The sequence below is a fragment of the Taurulus bubalis genome (assembly GCF_910589615.1).
Source record: "Taurulus bubalis genome assembly, chromosome: 18".
Taxonomy (NCBI): Eukaryota; Metazoa; Chordata; class Actinopteri; order Perciformes; family Cottidae; genus Taurulus; species Taurulus bubalis.
Genome location: NC_136606.1, coordinates 11,737,591 through 11,758,626, shown reverse-complemented (window position 1 = coordinate 11,758,626; position 21,036 = coordinate 11,737,591). Strand labels below are relative to the sequence as shown.

Genomic DNA, 21,036 nt, shown 5'->3' with positions numbered 1-21,036 from the left:
CAGAAGGTATCAACATCAAGTACAGCTACAAGTGCAGTTTACAGTAAGGTGGTCACTGTTTATGTCACAAAAATGTTGCGCTGATTGAACACAAAGCTCTGTGGCTTGTTGAGGACCAACCTTGTGAAACAACTCATGTGCTGCAACTTTGAACAGATATATTTTTAAAGTTGAACCTTAGTTTTCAAATGTCGAGTCCCAATTGACTGTATATATAATGCAACGTACAAATTGTCAGGGATGACACCTTACTAACTTATATATGTGGAAGGGAATAGGCTTAAGGCTTTGTTTTTGATGAGAGAAGTGGCCCGTTTGCTGAGAATTTAGAAAATTCAATGTAATTTAATCAATGAGAATAATGAGGAAGAGGAAGGCGAAGAATAAGAAGAAGTTGTAATAGTAGTAGTAGTAGTAGTAGGCTGGTAACAAAGCTAATACACTAAGATGGTGAGAATATGACATAATGCCACAAAGATGATGGCGGTCCCCAGAATTGTTGTGGTACAATCTGGGCATCCATGATATACAACACATTGCAGAACCCTGCTGTGGACGATGTCATCCAATAACAAATGCTGAAAGACAGCGGACAGCTTATTGCCTTTTCCTGCAATAAAATAGGCTTTTTATAGCAGGTGTGCACGTGAATACAAAATCTGGCATAATAACAAAAACAAAAACAGTCCCCTTGCTTTTTTAGTGGCAATTTTTATACCATGTTTTGAATAATGCATTAAAAATGGACCCGAGGATGTGAAATAAACATCAGTATAGCCCTGTCCATAAAAACCCATAAACCCAACACACACATACACCCACAAGCAAATAAAATAACTCCATTAAAATGACATTCACTGAGCCAGAGCAGTGAATAGGTCATCTTAGGCATATATTACATGCTGGCTATGTAAATATGCTTCTGAACACAACAAAGAAGCTACACTGTAATTCAACTTTGATTCATTGTTCGGCAAAAAGAAGCTGATCAAAATGAGCTATTTAAATGTTTCATCGGCGTCTTTCCATTTGATATTGTGAGCTAATAAAACAAAGTAATACAACTATAAGTAAACAACAAAAAACTGGAAACATTTCCGGTACTCTTCAGCCACACTCAAATTCCAATTTTAGGGAAATTAACCCAAAGTGAAAACATGACGGAAAGCAGTCGAATGGGACAAGTGGCAAGTGGAACACTAAATTGGATTCAATTAGTTCCCTGATTTCGACTCATATTCGTGCCACCCCCCTCCGGCAAGAGCAGTGATATGCATTGTGGGCAAATGGAGAGCAGCGATTTTATGCTGTGCAACACCTTTAACAGGCAGCTGCTCAGAGATGGGCAGCACTGTAATGTGTTTCTGGCTCAGGAGCCCAGGAGAGCTGGGTAGGAGAACGCCTGATAGCATTTTACTGCCTCACAAACAAGCTGCCTGGTTGGGCTGTTTGTGTGTGCATCTGCAAGGCTGTGTGTATGCATGTGTCAAGTTGACTATAGAGTGGAAGTTTGACTTTACTGGCACTAATTTGTGTGTGTGTGTGTGTGTGTGTGTGTGTGTGTGTGTGTGTGTGTGTGTGTGTGTGTGTGTGTGTGTGTGTGAGTGAGAGTGAGTGATGCATGTTTATAACTTTATGCATAACTGAGTTATGGATTCAGGCAGCTCCTATCTCATTCTGTCTCCATCCGCAGACCTTTCTGCTTATTTTTTAGGTGTTATAGGCTGAGGGGATACAAGATGAGGAAGACGAAGAGCAAAAAAAGAAATGGAGCGAGAGAGTGTGTGTGTGTCATAATAGTGTCTTGAGTGCTGTGGAAGTATAAGCCCTCAGCCTCTCCTTATTTTTATTGGGAAATGTATGATTGTGGAGTGGAGGGTGAAATACAATGTATATATTTACTTTGTGTGTGTGTGTGGAGAGAAGAATGTGTGTATGTGTGTTTAGGTATAAACGGCTCTCTGTTGTGTCCAGCCAGCGGTGGGAGGTGAATAATACAGAATTGTGCCTCTCCAGCCTCCTACCATCATTACACCCATTATACATCTTATTGAACTGAGAGAGCTGTGAGTGTATATGAGAGATAGGGAGAGAGAGAGAGAGAGAGAGAGAGAGAGAGAGAGACAGACAGACAGACATGTATGTTGGTGTATGCCTACATATACACACGTGTACCCTTGTAACATTTAAGTGAACGGTCCAGATGTGAGATATGAAAGTGACTAATCCTCTCCAGGGCCTACATCTTTATCTAGTGCGGGCGAGTCCACAGAAATGGAGGCCTAATGTTCCTCAAGTCTCCATGAGACATCGCTTCAATTAGCAGCGCCGACCAAAGCGCACTTTGTCAGACTCTGACTTCTCTCTCCCTCTCCCCACCAGTCTGACTCCATAATGAAGCCTGCTGTCGGCCAGGAGCAGGTCTCCAGGCTACACACCAGTGCACACACGCACGCACACACACACACACACACACACACACACACACACACACACACACACACACACACACACACACACACACACACACACACACACACACACACACACACACAATGACGAACACTGAACAGTACAAAAACACACCAGTGTGTTCACACGTCAGTCTGCCAGTGCCTACACAAACACAGGGTACTTAACTTTCATTTTGCAGTCTGGCTGCACGACTGGCAGGTAAATAGAACAGCTCTTGGTGTCATTAAGCAGCTCTGTGCTTCGCCAGTTCGGCATTGGCCCATATTTGATATTTAACTCTGAGAGGCAGAGTCAAGATGTGCTGTTCAGCTGAGAATAATGGTCCTTTTTGATCCTTCGATGTGTGAGATATTTGATGTACTTTACTGTATAAAGTAGGAAATACCTCGGTGAATGAAATCTTCTTAAAGCGCGCTGAAGCAAGTTTTCTTTCCTCTAATACTATTAAGTTAAGTATGTGAGTGATGTGAATGTCACATCGCAATATTCCGATGAATCAGCAACTGATTTATATGTTGCACTTTCAAGTGCTACCGCCAAAACTGTGATGGCAGAGTTCAACTTAATATCTATAAACTCATTTTGTATTCAGATGTTGGTATCGGAAATGTTCTGGTGTCCGTTTGTAGTCTTATTGACAAATCTTGTTCAAACAGGTTTTTGTGGAATGCAGGTTAACAGTCCTCGTGGAGAGCAAAGGAGGAGGGATACACTGGCGAAAATCCATTGAATCCATCCTTTGAATATTGTCTGATGATTACATGGTTGTATTTTTTTAGTTTAAAATGAGCTTGAAAACTACTTGAAATAACCCATTCATAAGATAAAATAAGACAATCCTTTATTAGTCCCGCAGTGGGGAAATTACAGGATTACAGCAGCATTGCTCACAAATGAATAAAAGAATAATAAAATAGAAACAAGCAATATAAATAAATATCAATAAGCAGTAAAACAGTAGAGAAGAATATTAATATACAGACTGAATAGAAAAAGTATATATCAAAAACGCATTTCCTGGTTGGTCATTTTTTGGAATCATGAGGATTTAATGGAGGTTTATGAAAGTAATATTGATTTAGAGGAGGAGAGGCCCGCGACTTTTAGTGAACCCCAAAGTTGAAGTATATTACTGCAGTTGTTCACAGCACAGAAAAGACATCCAGCTGTGGAATTGGTGGTTCTACAAGTATTGAAGCGTATAACCTATATTTTCAAATTATTTATGGACTACATTTCAACATCTAACTAGTTCTACTGGATTTGCTGGATATATTTCTTTGCAAAAACATTCTTGCTGAAAAACATTTGCTGTGATAAATTATGTAGTTTGAACAAGTCTGTGGACGTTTTTCTCTCCTCATTTCCACTTCTACATGGAGTCCTCTTGGCTGATAACTAAGCTGAGTGTAGCACCATCAACAATACAAGTAAACGGACATCTTTCTTTCTTTTTTTCTCATTTATGCTCTTGAATAATGATTCTTTTCCTTATCAACTCCTCAGTCAGACTCACTTGGTGTGATCATCATCAAAAGTGTGCATATGTATTACATTCCTTGAGCAACACTACAGTTTGTCAACTCAAATGTTGTTATTAATAACCTCTATTTAAAAATACCTAACGTCTCAGCAATAATTATAATTATTATATTTAAATAATAATAATAATTATTCTTTTTTCTCCCAATTATTCTGAAGACTTTTTAGCAGACTTTTCAGGAGTAGGCGGGGTGAAGCGCTGCACTCGTGGTGCAGTGCTTCACTGCCGGGCCACCAAAGCTTTGCTTGTTTATTTCCAGCCCAGATTCCGCTTGCTCCTGTGGGGATACAAACCTGTAATGCAGATACAGTAAAACGAGAGAGACGGAGCAGCGCTGCAAGGAGCAGGGCTCAGACTGATGAAGTTGCAGACATGTGGCCTTTTGCATCAGCAAAATGAGGCACCCACAGGACTAAATACTTCCACGATGATAAGACTGCTGGGGCTTAAGTCAATGACACTCAGGTCAAACTCACAGAAGGTTTAATGGAAATAGAGCAGCGAGAGAGTTTGCTCTTTTAATCATGCATGGAGCAACATTTTGTTTTTAGGATTTCAGAGTTGCATAGTGAGTACACTTTTGTTTAAATGAAAGTGTCCTTGACCTGAATACCTATTAGCTTCACTTGAGCTACTCTGTGTGTGACTGCACTGAGAGCTACCTGCGGAGAGGCATAGACAATTTTTGCTTCAGGGATCAGTAGAGAAACAAAAAAAGTAACAACTGAATATTTTGTTCTTCTTCTAAGCGCTTCACTTTACACCATGTGGGAGTGTTGACCAGACTGTCCCCCCCAACTTCAGTTAATCTTTGATACTTTAAAAAAATAACTTACAAAAGTTAGTGTTTCTTGCAAATTCTCTGCATGATATCCCTGTAAAACACCAAGCAGATGTTAGGCTCATTGCTGTCGATTAATGTCTGGCAAACGCCAGGAGCTGATCACAGGAGGTTGCTGCGGCGATATTAATCCTGACAGCTAAACATTAATGCACACACGCACCTTTGCGCTACAACGTCCAAGAAATACACAGTGTACATCTTTTCAGGTCTCAGTAGGGGGTCGGTCTAAAAAAGTAGCTGTGATGACAGAAGCTGCAACCTGTGTGTGTTGTGCGTGTAGGTCTGTGTGTGTGTGTGTGTGTGTGTGTGTGTGTGTGTGTGTGTGTGTGTGTGTGTGTGATTATGTGTGCGTGATCTCCTTCTGTTTAATTAAACGTGGATCTGTCCGGGGGAAGAGAACACAGACAGACAAAAAAACGAACTCCATCACACTTTTCACTTCTTTGGGGGGTGGTCCTTGAAGAGATCAAAAGAATGTATTTCCTCCTACTTGATCTTCAAATGCTAAATGCAAATTTATAAAACCAACTTTATTGGAAAGTGTTTCCTGTCTTGACCACTTGAGCGTGACTTCTTTTAGGGTTTAAAATGCATTGAAGCAATTGTTAAACATTGACAGCTGTACCATGTACGCACCGTATCAGAGTTGTAAATGAAAGGTAGCAAGTGTTTCTTTGATCTGAGTAAATATGCAGCTATAATACAAGTTAGCCACGTTGTCCAAATAAAGTTCTCCCAGATAAAGAGAAAGTGTCTCTGAAATCTGCATAATTACAGCTCCAGTGGAGAGACAGCCCCATTTAAGTCCATGTTGCAATGGCTGAAGACATGGAGTCGATGAGGTAGCAAAACAAAACAAAAATGTGCAAGTCAGTGAATGTAACTCTCTTCTGCCCAGACACCACTGAAAACTACCGCAAATATCTCCTGCTGAGTGAGCAAGAGCTCATCTTCGCACATCAAAAAAAAACACAACTCCAGACAGACAAACACAGACTTTCCCTTTGGGTGACAGCAGTGACGAGGCACTGAGAGTTCCTCGTGCTCGTCATCAGTTTCCTTTTCTGGACTGAGTTACTCTAGGATCACTACTGCATTCCCAGGATGCCCCAGTGAAGATAATGGTCGAAGCATCAATGCCAGAAATAAGACAGCTGTCACCTGATGGGAAACTGTGTTTATGTGTGTGAGACGTCCATGATGTGGTGTGACTGCTAAATTGCTACTTAATGAGAAGTCAGTCTTTTCATTTGGGTTTTCTGGAGCTATTAATGTGTCATGGGTAATTATCAAACACTATCTGCTCTTGAGGGTGCAATGCTGGCACTATGTTATTTAGCTTCACAACAGGCCATTACACAACCTGCGGGTTGTCCTTTTTTTTTGGCTGAATGTGAAGTAGCTGTCTAATGTTTTTTTAGCAATTTGTAGATTACAAAAAAATGGGCTCCTTTTACTTTCACAAAGTGAATGAGCGTACTCCTGATTTTAATCTCAATTCTGAACTAGGATCAGGTTTTTCCATTAACCATCCACAATAAACCGATATGGTAAAGAAAGCCCACAAACAAACAAACCAAAACACACTTCAAGGATCGCATGTATCCTCAAGCTCATGACCCATATTCTTCAATCCAAGAGGGACACGAGGAGGTACAGCTAATGTTCATTCCAGCTTGTTTTTACCAGGACTGTGGATATATATATATATATCCACAGTCCTGGTAAAAACAATATATATATATATATATATATATATATATATATATATATATATATATATATAAATAGCACCAGAAATAACACAATCAGGAGAACACTCATATTTCACCCCTTCTTTGCATCATCCGTGCTTTGGAGAAAGCTTTGTGGCAGAAAAATAAGCCCATTCATATGTGGAGTGACTACTATGTGTGTGGTATTAAATATGCCTTGGTAATAAATCTGATGGCTGCTGCCACTGTATAAATATAGCCAGGGGATTTGGTCGTGTAAGATGTTCCAATTTCATCACCACTGACTGTTTGCATCACATGGTTTAAGCTGAGTTCCTAAACAATGAATAGACAGAGACAAAGACGGATTTAAAGATGTTGTTTTGAGCGACATACCTGACCACACCCGGGACAGTCGTTGCCGTTCTCACAGGTTCTGCGTCGTGACTGGACGCCTCCGCCACAGGGCACGGTGCAGCGCTCCCATGCCGCCCAGGCCGCCCAGTAGACATGCGGTGGGCAGGGCAGGTGTTCATTACAGTACCTGGGAAGCAAGAGCAAAGACCACATGGGATCAGCACGTAACGCCATTCATTAAGGTAAATCGGGAACTCTTCTGATATATTTAGTTAAAGTAATGAAAAGTGCATCATTACTTCAGTTACTGGATTGTGTATTGTAGTGACAAGATTTACATGACAAGATATATGAGGCAGTTAGCAAGCGTTGACAATAGCGCTTAACTTATACTGGGAACATAAAACTGTATTATGGACTGTATGTCAGTGTCTTTTGGGTGTTCTGTGGGAAATGGAAAAGCTACTTCATCTGACAGGACACTACAATGATATGTGAAGGACACTGGAGACGTCACCACACTTTTGAAACCTTGCCAATTAATTTAATCAAAATAGTGACAAAAGGTTCATACCACAAGGATTTCTAAATTGGCACTATATATATATATAAAAAAAAACACTCAAACCAACACAACACAAAGCTTTGATGTGGCCATGGAGTATAGAGAACACGCTGCAATGAGAGACAGAACATCTGAATCATGCCACAGAGACGGGTCTGCGGGACATTTTTGGAAGGTGTAATGGCCAGTGTTGCATAAAAGTACATCTAAAATTCCATCTCAGATCTCAATAAACGTGCATATGCACTCTGCATAATTCAGTGATACAGCCTACTAAAAAAGCCACAAAGACGCATGCATCACATCTAATTACATTGTTTTTACAAGACAGTATTACAGCAAAATCTAAAATACTTAATTACTCCGTCCTCATTATACAACAACGACAGTCAATTGCCAGCCTTATTAGAGCCATATAATATATTTTATAACTTTTACGCATACTATAAAATTGCTTTTATTGCTATTTTGTTGTATTTTGGCACGTAAGTGTCTTTTGAGGAAAACCGAGTCTTCTTGTTCTAGCTTTAACTTTATATCCTTCCTCCAGAGGCTCGGGCTGGGTATTTCTATTATACCATTCCCAAATACTCTGCTATTGTTCATGGCAAATCAAAAGCTACATTCTGTATACTCCTGGTTGTACAGATCCTCAGAGCAGTGTGTTCTTTCTCCACTTTACTAATCTGCAGGCTTGTAGTGGGATGATACAGTGGGGAAAGAGGAGTGTGGAGGAGTCAGGAGTGGGGATTACAATCTTGCAAAAACACACGCACACACACACACACACACACACACACACACACACACACACACACACACACACACACACACACACATCGACATTCACGCACACAGGCTTCTTTGCAGAGCCGAAATACCCCTACTGCACCACAGGACAATGAAAAACTGCTGTGATCAAGCAGTTTTAGAGCTTTAAAATCATCACCATCATCATACACACTTTAATCATTTTAGACAAGTCCTAGCTTTTTTAGTCCATCTCCCCTTTTCCTCTTAACTCTAAAACACACGCTGATCGGAAAACGCTTCTAATTACTCGCTGTAGGCTGAGTAAGCAGTGTGGACGATGTCCGTGTGTGCTGAGGGAAATACCAACAGACGGTTCATAAATGCAGGCATTACCCAGCCAGATTTAAGCCCATAGCGCTGTTGTGCACGGACGGTTTCAGAGCATTTGCTTTATCTTTAAAGGCTCTGCCTGCTGCAAACAACCAGGGTCAAACTTGTGGGCAGCCTGTTGGCTAAAAAAGAAGAGGTGAGAAAAGAGGTTATGTATATATTTTTTATAAATATGTGTAATTATCAGCTCACACCATATGTATGCATATTTGAACATAAGTCCTGCGCATTAATCCAAACAGGGAACTCAAGGCAACATGGGAAGAACAAAGTGAGCGGTGAGGCTTATTGCAGATGCCTAACACCTCTGAAAGGGGGCCTGTGCCCCATAAAATAAAAGTATTTCACAGCATTAAAAGAATAGTTCGGCACGCTCAAGCTGATAAAGTGCCAGACCTTTTTCCTTTTTCATGCCATGCGGAATAAAGCTTGTACAGAAGAGCTTGGGCAACTATAAACAACAGATGTGGTGGAAGTTTTTGGACACCATTACACAGATTGAACATTCAATGAGAACATTTCCTTGTTTTCTGCAAGCATTGGTGATAAACATGTCTGAAACACCTGTATATGTTCATATTGAACACACACACAAACAATGTATAGCCTATCGGATCCTATCCTTATTCTTTTCTTCCTCAGGCAGAAACACATTTTCTTGATTGATTTGCATTACCGTCCATCCCTCTGTCTCCCACTGACCCACACACTCACGCACATGCACACTCACGCACATGCACACACACACACACACACACACACACACACACACACACACACACACACACACACACACACACACACACTAAAACACACAAAGATCCCTTTCCAGCCCTCACAGCTGGCCCCTAACTGGCTGAAGGTGTTTTAAAGAGCTGAACAGAGCAAGTACTGAGAGCAGGAAGGGGAGATGAAACAAAGGAGATTAAAGCTGGGGAAAGAAAGGGGGGGAGGGGCAAAACCTGCTTCTGGCTTCCCGTGGTCTTTAGTGCCAGCCAGCGTTTTTCTGGTGTGGCTTGTGAGTAACAGGGCTGTGCCGGTTACTCCATTTATTTTCCTCAGAGCCTCTGGTGGAGCAGTCCTCTTCTCAAGGACCGCTCCACCAGGAGCATCAGTGAGGGAGGAAGGAAATGACAAAGTGCAAAGAAAGGAGCGAAAAAAGGATGTAATATAAGGTTCATCCTTGAAGGCCATATCCAATTAATTGTCCATCATGATGCTCTTTCTGTTGTCGTGACAACGATTGGTAACACTTACTTTCTACTTTTTGCTTTCCTGTACCCTCTGAACTGTATTTGTTTGCACTTTTTCTGTCTCATCTATGGTTAACTGCAGGAGTTGGATGAAAAACATCAGCAGGAGGCCTTGCTTGGTGACGCAGAGGCTTCATAGATACAGAAGTGGAACGCCTCAGCTCATAAAGAAACACTTAGAATCAGTCTCTACGAAGATGGAATTGAAATAATGTAATATAGTAATATAATAATAATTATATAATAATAATGTAATTGTATAATAATAATGTAATCTAATTTTCAAACACCATGGAAGCTGTCACAGCTTTCCTGAGTCACTTTTTGATTTGGCAAACACTGAAATAAAGTTTGAGATAGCCAGAACCAATTGAGAGAAGTGATTTCCCTTTAAGAATACGCATTGCTTGACCTGATCTACCTGGGATGCTTTGTACGTCTCTTTGTGCGACTTCACATTCTTTCTCCTTGAAAAAAAGATTTTTCTTTCAGACCTAGAAGGTTGCTTAGAAACTACAAAAACACATCTATAAAAAGGCGATTATTTCTGCTGCAAAGCCTCCATAGCTTCAAAACGTAGACTCGGACTGTGTGTTAAAGCCAGATAATTATGTGAGCCCAGGCCTATCCCACTCATTCCTTAATTGGCTGTCACAAAGTTGGACAGAGTTGAGAGAAAAAAGGAAGTCACATTCTTAAGGAATTCATGCTTCCTAACTGATGGCTAATCACTGTCTTTTTTTGTAGCATGCACAGAAATACAAACATGTGCATGTACAGCATTTCTTTGCTTTAATTAGTACGTGTGACTGAATGTATACACCTGTGTGTGTGTGTGTGTGTGTGTGTGTGTGTGTTGTACCTCTCCTCACGGTTCTGGCCCACACACACACGTCCTCCGTGGCGAGGGGTCGGGTTGCTGCAGGAGCGTTGACGGACCTGGAAGCCGATGCCACAGCTGGTGCTGCAGGGGGACCAGGAGGTCCAGGGAGTCCACGCTCCGTTTCTATGGAGACACACAGAGCAGCATCAGTCTCAGCTACTTTAGCTACGGATGCAGCGGTGGCGGTCGCTGGAAGAACAACAACAAGACTACGGCAAGAAGATATCAACTATTAAGTTCCATGAATCTCAGGGATTGATCCCACCATGACTATTAGAAAATAATGAACAGTTCAAGAGCAATTCCGTGTTACGGATTTCATAGCTTTACTTTTCTGTTTCAGTGTCACTGAATTTAATATATTTTTGTTTTACTGCTAGTCAGATATTAACATTTTTAGTATTTAATTTGGGCTCTGGTTACTACTTTCAGAAATTTGACTCAAAGATAAATATATTGTGAAATTGATAAATTATTAATAATGATGATGATCCTAATGTACTTCCGTCATCAACAATGCACATATTTGATACACAGCAGCATCTCAGTCAATATAACTCTGTTTATAAATCTGAGCAATAAACTGAGAGAAACAACATCCAATCAACACTCACCAGTAAAGGTGTTTCTGATTTCAGATGTGTGGATGCAGTTAATTAATCAACATTTTTAAACACAACCTTTTTCTTTATTATAGAAATAGGTGCATTGATATTCATAGTGTGTTGAAAAAAAGAGGAGGATTTACAGATGTGTATCAACAAAGAACGTACCTGGAGCAGTTTGCGACCTCGACACTGATGCCGTAGCAATGCTGGCCTCCACACTGAGGGGCGGGGCTATCACAGGCTCGTGTCCGACACAGACAGGACCCCGCGCTGCCGCCATCACTATGACTACATGTGGACCAGCCTGACCAGGCGCCAAAGCCTCCATCAACCGTCACATTACGGATCTATTAGCAAGGAAAAGGGACATAAATAAAACAGTTGAGAGTAATGGCTTTTCTCAGAAACTGATCATTGCATTAGACCGATGCTCTCAGGAAGGTATTGCTGTGGGAGACGCAGCCCACGGCAAGTGTGGATGCAAACAGAAATCAATTTTCCTCAAATAGATGCAAAAATAACAGCATGACATCAACTAGACCACATCTAAAATTGTGCAGTTATATGGACAAAATTTGCTGAAAACATGAGGAAGCTATATGAAAATTGGCTCAGGATACGATGATATTCCAAGAGAGATTCAGAAAGGCAAATGAAAGCTCTGAATGGCCATGTTCAAAGGAGAGAAATATGAGGAAATAAAAGTGGCAGCATAAATAGATATCTGAAGCAAAACAGAATGAAACAGGAAGGCTCAGATATTACAGGAGCTATGAATTACGAGTGATGTCCTGGGCACACGAGCTAAATACAAAAACGCACCGGTGTGAGATTCAGAGCTGCAGATGATATGAGCCATGTCGCTGCTACATTTCAGTGTGATTTACAAATGCAAAGAACAATTTCATACGGGGAGAAAAGAGAGCATGATCATCAGCTGCTTTGGCAGAAGCAGAAATAAGGCCTGACCTCCGCTCTTTTGGGTAATTGTACTCTGCCGTGAAGCCTAAATGGGGGATGTTGGCTAAGACAGGCAACGTTTGCATCGATGGGCTGCCTAAAAAAAGCAAACAACTCGAAAAAGACAGACAACACCTTTTCCCAATCATTTACAGCTGAGACTGTACATGTTATGATACATGTGTCTGTATCTATGTTTTATTTGTCCCTAAAAAGAAATACAAATAAAACATTTAAATAAGTATTTCTACTGGTGTGAAAAGAACATGTGTAATTCATTTCATTATAACGGGAAAACAGAAAGGAAATTGTGCTCGAAACAGAATGACAGATCAATTCTGAAGGGCGATGAAAAGCACTCATGTTTTATGCACCTTATGAGAGTAAAAAAAATAAGGTATTTTTCCCAGGCAGAAATTATAACAGTTGTTTCTTTCTTATTCTAAATAATACTGTCACAACGTTTTTTAGAGTGGGAGTTGGTTGAAATTACTTCTAGTTTATTCCTTATGAAAACATTTATTGAGGAGACATTTCCATTTTACTTGGAAACATACACAAAAGCGCCTCAGACTGAAACTACAGAGAAACTAATTTCTGCTTGTTTCCATATAGTGAATCTGTGATGCCAGATGGCATTTGTGAATAAGTTGGTAAAGCATATCTCCTGTCTCTGCCTACACAACGTGTGTGTGTGTGTGTGTGTGTGTGTGTGTGTGTGTGTGTGTGTGTGAGTGTGAAAAACCTCCACTGGCCTCCAGCTCAACACTTCCACTTTGCAGGAGAAAATAACAGAGCAGACATTCAGCCAGTGGAGCCGTTTTCTAAACTGTTAATGGACTCGTAGGGAGTGAAGCATTAACTGTGATGAAAGACAGCTTCATGTTATGCAGTTTTCACGTCTTGGCATGGAAATGTTGCAAGCAGAACATTTTCCCATTCTGGTTTCAGAAGCCCTATTGTAAAGCCATTCATCTCTGTCAGAATACAAAGTGATTACCGCCATAGTTAATTCATGCTCACTCTAAATGGATTGGATCTGCTTAGACCAAGGTTTAAGTGGGTAAATACATATTCCATAACTAGTGTGGGCAGTGGTATGTGGCCACATGAAAATAAATCAAATCTAAAGGATTGGTGGCTACACTGCTGTTGGAAAGATGGACAGTATCTGTAATCAAAGCCTGCATTAAAAGTAATAGTTTAGAGACCGTTAGCTTAGCATACAGACCGGGAAACATCTACCAGCCCCGTAGAGCTCAATCAACTCATTGCTTATTAATGGTGTGCTTAAAACTGTAAATGTGAAAATGACTTTTTATGGAAGGAGTTGCTGTTAATAAGTGCTGGTAAGAAGATTTCTTAATATTTGGACAGAGGTGCCTGTTTCCCCCCCTGTTTCCGCTCTTTATAGCTGACATAAAAGTATGACTATGTTTGATGTAGTAATGACTACAGAAATACTTGGCTGAGGGAGCCTTAGACTCTGACATAATCTTTTTTTTTAACTGCAACCAGTAGTGACTTTGCAAAATTATGTATATATATATGTGCATATGCATGTACAATTGTGTGTGCCCATTTATATATCTGAATGCATTTGAGAATGCAGTGTTTCTGCCAGAGCTCTGCTGACAGATGCCACTGGGTGCTGCTCAGTGGCTTGACTGCCAAATATTCTTCTGAACATGAAGCCACATAAAAGGGCACGGAGGCCCACAGCACTCTCCGCTGCGACTGGCTTGAAAAAGTCTGAAAAAGAGCAGAGCCGCCCGCTCCAAAATTTGGTGCATGTTCAAATAAATGGAAAAGCTGTTTTGCTAATGAACAAGCAGTCAGAGGTGAATGATTGAGGCCGTGCTCTGGATCAGTAGCGGGGTACACGTCGCTCCCTTGAAGTCAAGTTGTTCAGTCCCCAAGATGCCTTTTTTTAGGAAAGATATGTTTCACAGGCTGTTTTTAGGGTAGTGGCTTGTAAGTGAACGTATGGAAAGAATACAAAGCAGGCTGTAGCTTTCAAAAGAGAGGAGCAACGATGAATGGGAGTATTAAATTCATGTGGAGGGGAGAGCGACCATGAAGGCCGAGTAAGGATAATTGAGTAGTCTACCAACTTTAAGGTTTCACAGTAGAGACAGCAAAGAAAGTGAGTAACAAGCAAGTGAACCACAATGAGGTGTGTACAGGTCAGACAGCAGCTCAGTGACACTCACAGGGCATTTCGTGATGCTCTGCTCCCATTGGCTCATCCTGACGCTTTCCTCCAGAGTGGTGCACTTCTTCAACAACAGGTCCCAACCACAGTATGGGTCCCTGGCTCCCACGCAGGCTCTGGAAGGACAATAAATATCACTTTTAATAGGCTTTTATTAACCAGTCATGTGAAAACAGATAGCTCTGCATTGTGACAGAATATGATATCTAACATCAGGTTGAGACAAAGCAGGGAGATTATTGAGAAAGCTGGGAGATAAAGTGGTGGAAGAAATGAAGGGTGGTAAAAATATGAAATGGGAGAGATAAGACTGAAAGAGAGAAGGAGAAACAGGAAAGAAGAGAGATGTGTAGAGGTGCAGAAAAAGAGGTGAGCACAAAGCAAATTAACATAAAAGAGAGTGACAAAGAAGAGGAGAGATATAAGAAAGGCAGGAGAAAAATGTTAATAAGCGTCTTGCAATGCTCTACAATGCGTACAGTGGATCAGCATCCTAAAATCATGTATTAACACAATGCACTGACTGATTTCTCAGGTAATCTTCAGACAAGAACCAGGATTATAGTTTTGAGCATGCATACCCACACATACATTTATGACTCAAATGCCTTATCAGCTCCCCAAAGATTCACTGTGAGGATACTGTAGCGAAGATAGCGGGTTCTGTCTTTGCCGCATCTGCTTCAGGTGGTTTACTGAGTGCAATAAAAAGCTGTTACTCTCTTCATGCAAATACGAGTCTGCGGTGACGGCACAATGACATATCTCTGCACCACAAGCTTCAACATGCACCTAGTGATATGTAACTAAAGTTGTCTGTGTGTTTCATAACAATGGACTGAGCACAGATGCAAACACGAGTGCAAGGGCACAAGATCATATGCATCCATCCCTGTGAAATTGCAGAAAGACATACGGCTTTCTTGCACACACTCTGGCGAAAACACAAGGCGGTTGACGTAGCGTCTGGGTGGCTTGTGAAAAGCAGAGCATTATGGACTGTATCTGTACCGACAAGGCTATCAGGGGTGACGACAGCAGCACAAAATTAAAGGGAGAAAGAACAAGATAATACTTGTCTTTCAGGGGGCCTTAAGGGCCTTGCAGATTGTACAGCACTCTTTTAGTGAGCCACACAGCACACATGGCCAAACAGCAGCCTTCTTTTATATCAAGCAGGTACACCTCAAAGACATACCAGTGATGAAGCAAGTAACTCCCCCAGGAGTGTAGTATTGTCTGTTTGCGTGGTTTTATTTCTTTTATCTGTTTTGTTTGTTTTCTGGCTCTCTTAAACTTTCTCACACTCTCTTAAAAAGGAAAAAAGGGAAGGTGTGAAAAAGGCAATGAAGTGCTATAAGGGTTACAGCATATATCACAGAGCCACAGCTGTAATATGAAGCCTAACTCTTCTGTGGATTCCAATAACAGCTCTTTGTGCGAGAGATAAGGAATGTAGGTGTGATTCCTTTTCTGCGCGCGATGATGGATGGGATCCCAATCTTGTGGTGAGTCTCGACACTGCGGCCTATGCCTCGGGTTTTTCTTCACTAATATTTATACCTTCACGGAGCGTCTTCCAGACAGACAGAAAGTCAATATATCTGCTAAACGCACACAGCTGCAAGAGAACTGTGCACAGGAGGCAGAAAACGCACGGTATGATGACGAGACGGACGGAGGGCAGCCGTGACCACCTCCAGTGGCTCAGACAAAAGCTGATTTACAGGGTTTTAAATATCAGCAAAGGCCCCTGACCAACACACAGGCCTGGCCCTCCCAGATAAAGAGCATCTTATGAAAAAGAAAACTTTGTTGTGTCCACATTTGCACATTTTTGCCAGTTTCCATTGAGATTAATGGTGCTGGTATGTGCATGTACTCACTCTCTGCTCTTGTGGTAGCTGCATCTCTTAAGCGGGATCTTGATGACCTGGTCTCTTACACCCACATAAAGCTCACTGCGGCTGTGCAGGATCAGCAGGCTTCGGATCGGCTGTCTCTTCCTGGGCGGGAACAACTCGATCTCCTCCAACAGGCAGCTCCCCGTAGACTGATTGAGAGGGGAAAGCACTTTCCTGATAGTACCGTAATCTGGAAGAGAAAGAGGGGGTAGAGGGGAGAATTTGGTCACAAAGAGGTAGGCGGTTGTTTATCTGCACTAGAAAAGGTAAAGTGGCAGAGAGAAAGAGAGAGGAAGGGTAAGAAGAGCAGGGAGTTTGATATGGTAAAAACAACAACAGATATATCTCGGATGAGCAAAGCTGCACACAAGCCAATGTGAACTAAATGTGAACCACACAGCAATCATCCTAACAGAGAGGTTCTGAAATAACTAGGGAACCAGGGAACTGGTACTGTGTGGCACATGAATTCATGATTTCTGTCTTTTCGTTGAAGGGATATTCCAGGGAAATAGACCACCTTGTAGTTCTGAGAGAGAAAAGTGTGGAAACCCATGCCATTGTGAATGCGTCATGACCCTTATTTTATGTAAGGTAGGCCCTGTGAGATGAAGTTGGGGGCAATTTCTTTTGGGAGAGCAAAAACCAACATAATCTCTTATACATGCAATCCGCTGGGTGAAGAAAAAGTAATTACGTGGACAGTAATGCCAAGGAAAGAAGGGTGAATGCTAATACATAGTTTCAAAGTAAGGAATGTAAAAGTGAAGTATTGCCCTAAGCAGTGTGGGACAGTAACACATTATTTTGTGACGTGTTAAAGGAATGTGATTACCATTTCAAGTGTTACTATTTTGACAATTGGAAATTTGACCTATTTGCTAATTTAAAGGAGGGTAGATTGCCAGCTTCTTAGCTAGCCCGATAGTGTTAGCCGCTGGTTTTTTTCACCTGGTTTTGTTCACAGGTGGACGATGCGAGAACCCCGAAGCTTCACTGTGAGGACGAGCTGTGTGCTAACAGTGTCTAAGGATAAACTATGTTGATGCTCACTCAATACTTCAAAATGTAGTCTGGATGCTTGTTTAACAACATAGTTGTTGCATCACATTATATTTCATACAATTACAGTGTATGTACAAAGCGTATTCTCTACAGTTTTCTCATTTCATTTGTTCCTGTCGTTGTACTTCTGCAACAACATTTATTATAATGTACCCCTTTCTAATCCTTCATGTGTACTTTTTCAATGAGTTAACCTAATGAGTAAATCATTATTATTTTTTCCTCCCAAGGCATTTACTTTCACCAACTTAGAGCTTCAGAATTGGTTAGAAACCAGAACTTCAAGGAAATCTTTGGATTTAATTGAAATCTGTTAACTGCAAGAGAAAATGTTGCCGCAGGGCTGAAATTACTAACGAGGGTTGAATAATGAGGTAAAGTAAATTTGCTGCAAGCCACATGTTTGAATAAAATAACCCCACACCTTGACATCTTTGGACCCACAGTTGGAGCGATTAGGTTTTCCACAATGGCCTCAATCAGCAGGGTGCTTTTACGCGTTAATAATAGCATGTGATTAGCTACAGTATGTGCGCTACCCAATGGCCTTGGCAGGATTTCAGATGTTTTCATTAGCGTCTGGTTAGTGTCTGGGGAACTTGCAGTGTGGGCAGCTCTGGTCTGACGCTACATTGATCACAGCACCATGCAAACAATGAGAGTGGAGTTTTTGAGGGATATGCCAAGCACAGAGCCAGTGAACTGGAACAGGTTGTGTGCGTGTGCGTGTGTGTGTGTGTGTGTGTGTGTGTGTGTGAGAGTGTGTAATATCCTAAAATAACACTGAATAACAACAGGAAGATCATGTTGACATTTCCCACTGGGGCTACGGTACGTTAGCACAGTGAAGTGGGTCACTACGTTCAAATTCTGTTCAGTACATCCAAATATAATCCATATTGTGTGTTGTATCATAAAACAGCACAGACACCAAACGCGGGTGTGTGTCTGGTGTTTAGCTGATACTGTTTTCAGAACGTTGCCAAGTCTAACATCACATATTGTCACACCGGCGTGATCAAACAGTCGACTGATAAGCAGGTGGTGTCATGCAGAGAGGGAAAACGAGTACAGGTAAAGTGAGAGCTGTGCGTGTGTGTTATTAATTACCCGTCTGTTTTCTTTTGACACATGGCTGTTTCATGGTATCTACAATATCTTAGCGATGGATCGCACGGGATTGATATGTGATATGTGTGTGTTCTGTCAGTGCATATGGAGGACATGTGGAAGGAAAGAGTGATCAAACTTGGGTCAGAAGATAATGCTTTGAAGCCTCCTCACAAGTACAGATATATTGGTTTCATTATTCTGACAGGTTTTTCTTATGTACAATGCCTGAACTTCAAATGGCTTAGTTTGAAGTATTCTATACAAAACAATCAATATTCATGACAGTATAAGTAAGAATTCAGGCTTCAATTTACAAAGCTGTGTTAGATGTTACTTATTAAGAGTTTAACGTGACTAAAATGTTAATCTATGCTAATTTGCTGCTCCAAGACTGTAGGTCTGAATCCTGTTCAGAGCATAGGAATGAACAAGCGGGCAGCACAGTCGTTAGGATTTTGGATGGAGCATTGAGCTGATATTAAAAAAAGTTGGAGCGTCACCTTTTCTCTGTCCCGCTCCGGTACCTTTTACTCACACCATCAGCCCGAAGCATGCCCGAGCCCGAGCCCGACCCAGAATGCATCCGTGTATGACGCACCCACACTATTTTTTTGACAGAAATCATCTGTTGCAAGTTCGACAATGGAGTTCACAAAGTAATTTCAAAAGGAAGCTCAGAAGCGAGCGGTGAGCAATTTGAGGGGAGCGGGGTGAAATCTGAGTTGAGCGCGGAGCGTTATCGAGCGGAGTGGCCTGGAACGGCTTCCAACGGAGGATAGGTGGGAATGAACCGCTCCGTGAGCAAGGAGCAGAAACTCTCACTGCTCCACTCACATCCCCTGATCCTGATTGGTGCCCTGGAGTACATGACATCAGCCCCCACCCCACACATCAAACCTGTGAAATAAAGACTCTTATTCGTAAGATAACCAGGGAAAGAGGACCCCATCATGCATATTAAGAAGGGATTTTATACATATGTTTTCAGGATTATGAAGAAATCACAAAATGCAAGCACCCAATAAATATGCCAATGAATAAAAAAACAGAATAAAAACACAAGTACTGTCTCAAAGTCTTGAGTCTAGTCAAACACAATGCATACACATATTGCCAATAGCTCACCCGTAGCCAGGTATAGGATGTGAAACAGCATGTCTTTCCCCTGCACCACATCCACCGCAACATGAGTGAAGCGCACGTTGTCCTCCATGAAGTAGGGCACGGTAACCACGGGTTGGACCACCTCGTGCATCAGCAGAAACTTCTGAGCGTCCTGCAGGTTTCTTTCAGTCAGGTTCACATAGGAGCCAGAGTCAATGGTGCCGCACTGTGGAGGTGGGGAAGTGGGGAAGACAGAGCAGGCAATGATGGACTGACGACATTAATACAAGCTTCAAGCTCTTTGGGATGAAAAGCCATGTTAATATGCTTATTTTTTTTAATCCAGAAGTACCACCAGAGATAAGAGCGTGGATTGAATGATTAAATGAACAAGGCTTTAAAGTCGATTGCAGCCTCGTTGGGATGCTTTGTAGTCAATATGGCACGGCTAATGGAAGACGACTGAAGGGATGTTTGACTGAACAGATAGTTAGCTCTTTTATTAGATATTTCCTCATATGCATATATATTGCTGGGGTGTTGTGTTGGTACCACTAGCAATGTCTCTGATTGCTCTTTTATTTACCCCCAAAAATAAGATCATGTCATAAAAATGTTTTTATCTTCAAAGCTTCATTAATGTTAGTCCTAATATTAAAGAGACAGTATTCAAACAAAATCTGACTTTCACTAAAAAAAGTCCAGTAAGGAAGAAGTGGAAACAGAAGTATCTCATATAAATAGGTAGATTTCATTGTTACAAATTCATTTGGTTGTATCAGGTGCTGTTGACTGTAAGTTATCATGTTGTGTCCCAGTAGAGTTTTTCTACTGAAGCCTGAGTCAGTGCTGCAGCACTCAGTTAAAATGTGAAATATCTAATATGTAAGACATTTCCCCGGCATTTTTTATTAAAAGAACTTCAATAAAGTGAACTGTCTCCAAATGGGAGTTAAAAAGGGGAAATATTACAGAGTCCAACATAGATTTTCTATTTAAGTGATACTGGAGGTTTATAAATGTGTTTTAACAATATATTGTGTTAATTTCTTTAGGTAGAAAATATTAAGGGATCTTTGGCTTTTCTAAAATATTGCTTCAACCAGCATTATACAGAAGATACTGGCATTAGAGGCGGACTGTATTATCATGACCCATGTAGCACAAATAGGATACCGGTACTACAATCTAACTGCCAGATACATACAGTATACATTTGGAAGCATGCTGCTGCTGTCCAGTGACAACATTCATGCATTCAATGGTCGGAATGTATTGCCTTTTTTGTT

At 41.2% G+C, this 21,036-nt stretch overlaps 1 protein-coding gene across 1 annotated transcript in view; it reads right to left on the bottom strand.

Moving 5' to 3' along the window:
* sema5a (sema domain, seven thrombospondin repeats (type 1 and type 1-like), transmembrane domain (TM) and short cytoplasmic domain, (semaphorin) 5A) overlaps window positions 1–21,036 on the bottom strand; it is a gene marked incomplete at its 5' end in the record, with an annotated part of 77,856 nt that overhangs the window by 23,447 nt on the left and 33,373 nt on the right. The window contains 6 exons of the mRNA XM_079234626.1: window positions 6,974–7,121; window positions 10,758–10,901; window positions 11,552–11,733; window positions 14,560–14,677; window positions 16,448–16,655; window positions 19,769–19,973. Coding sequence (XP_079090752.1) covers window positions 6,974–7,121; window positions 10,758–10,901; window positions 11,552–11,733; window positions 14,560–14,677; window positions 16,448–16,655; window positions 19,769–19,973 — 1,005 coding nt within the window. The remainder of the gene's footprint in view (window positions 1–6,973; window positions 7,122–10,757; window positions 10,902–11,551; window positions 11,734–14,559; window positions 14,678–16,447; window positions 16,656–19,768; window positions 19,974–21,036) is intronic.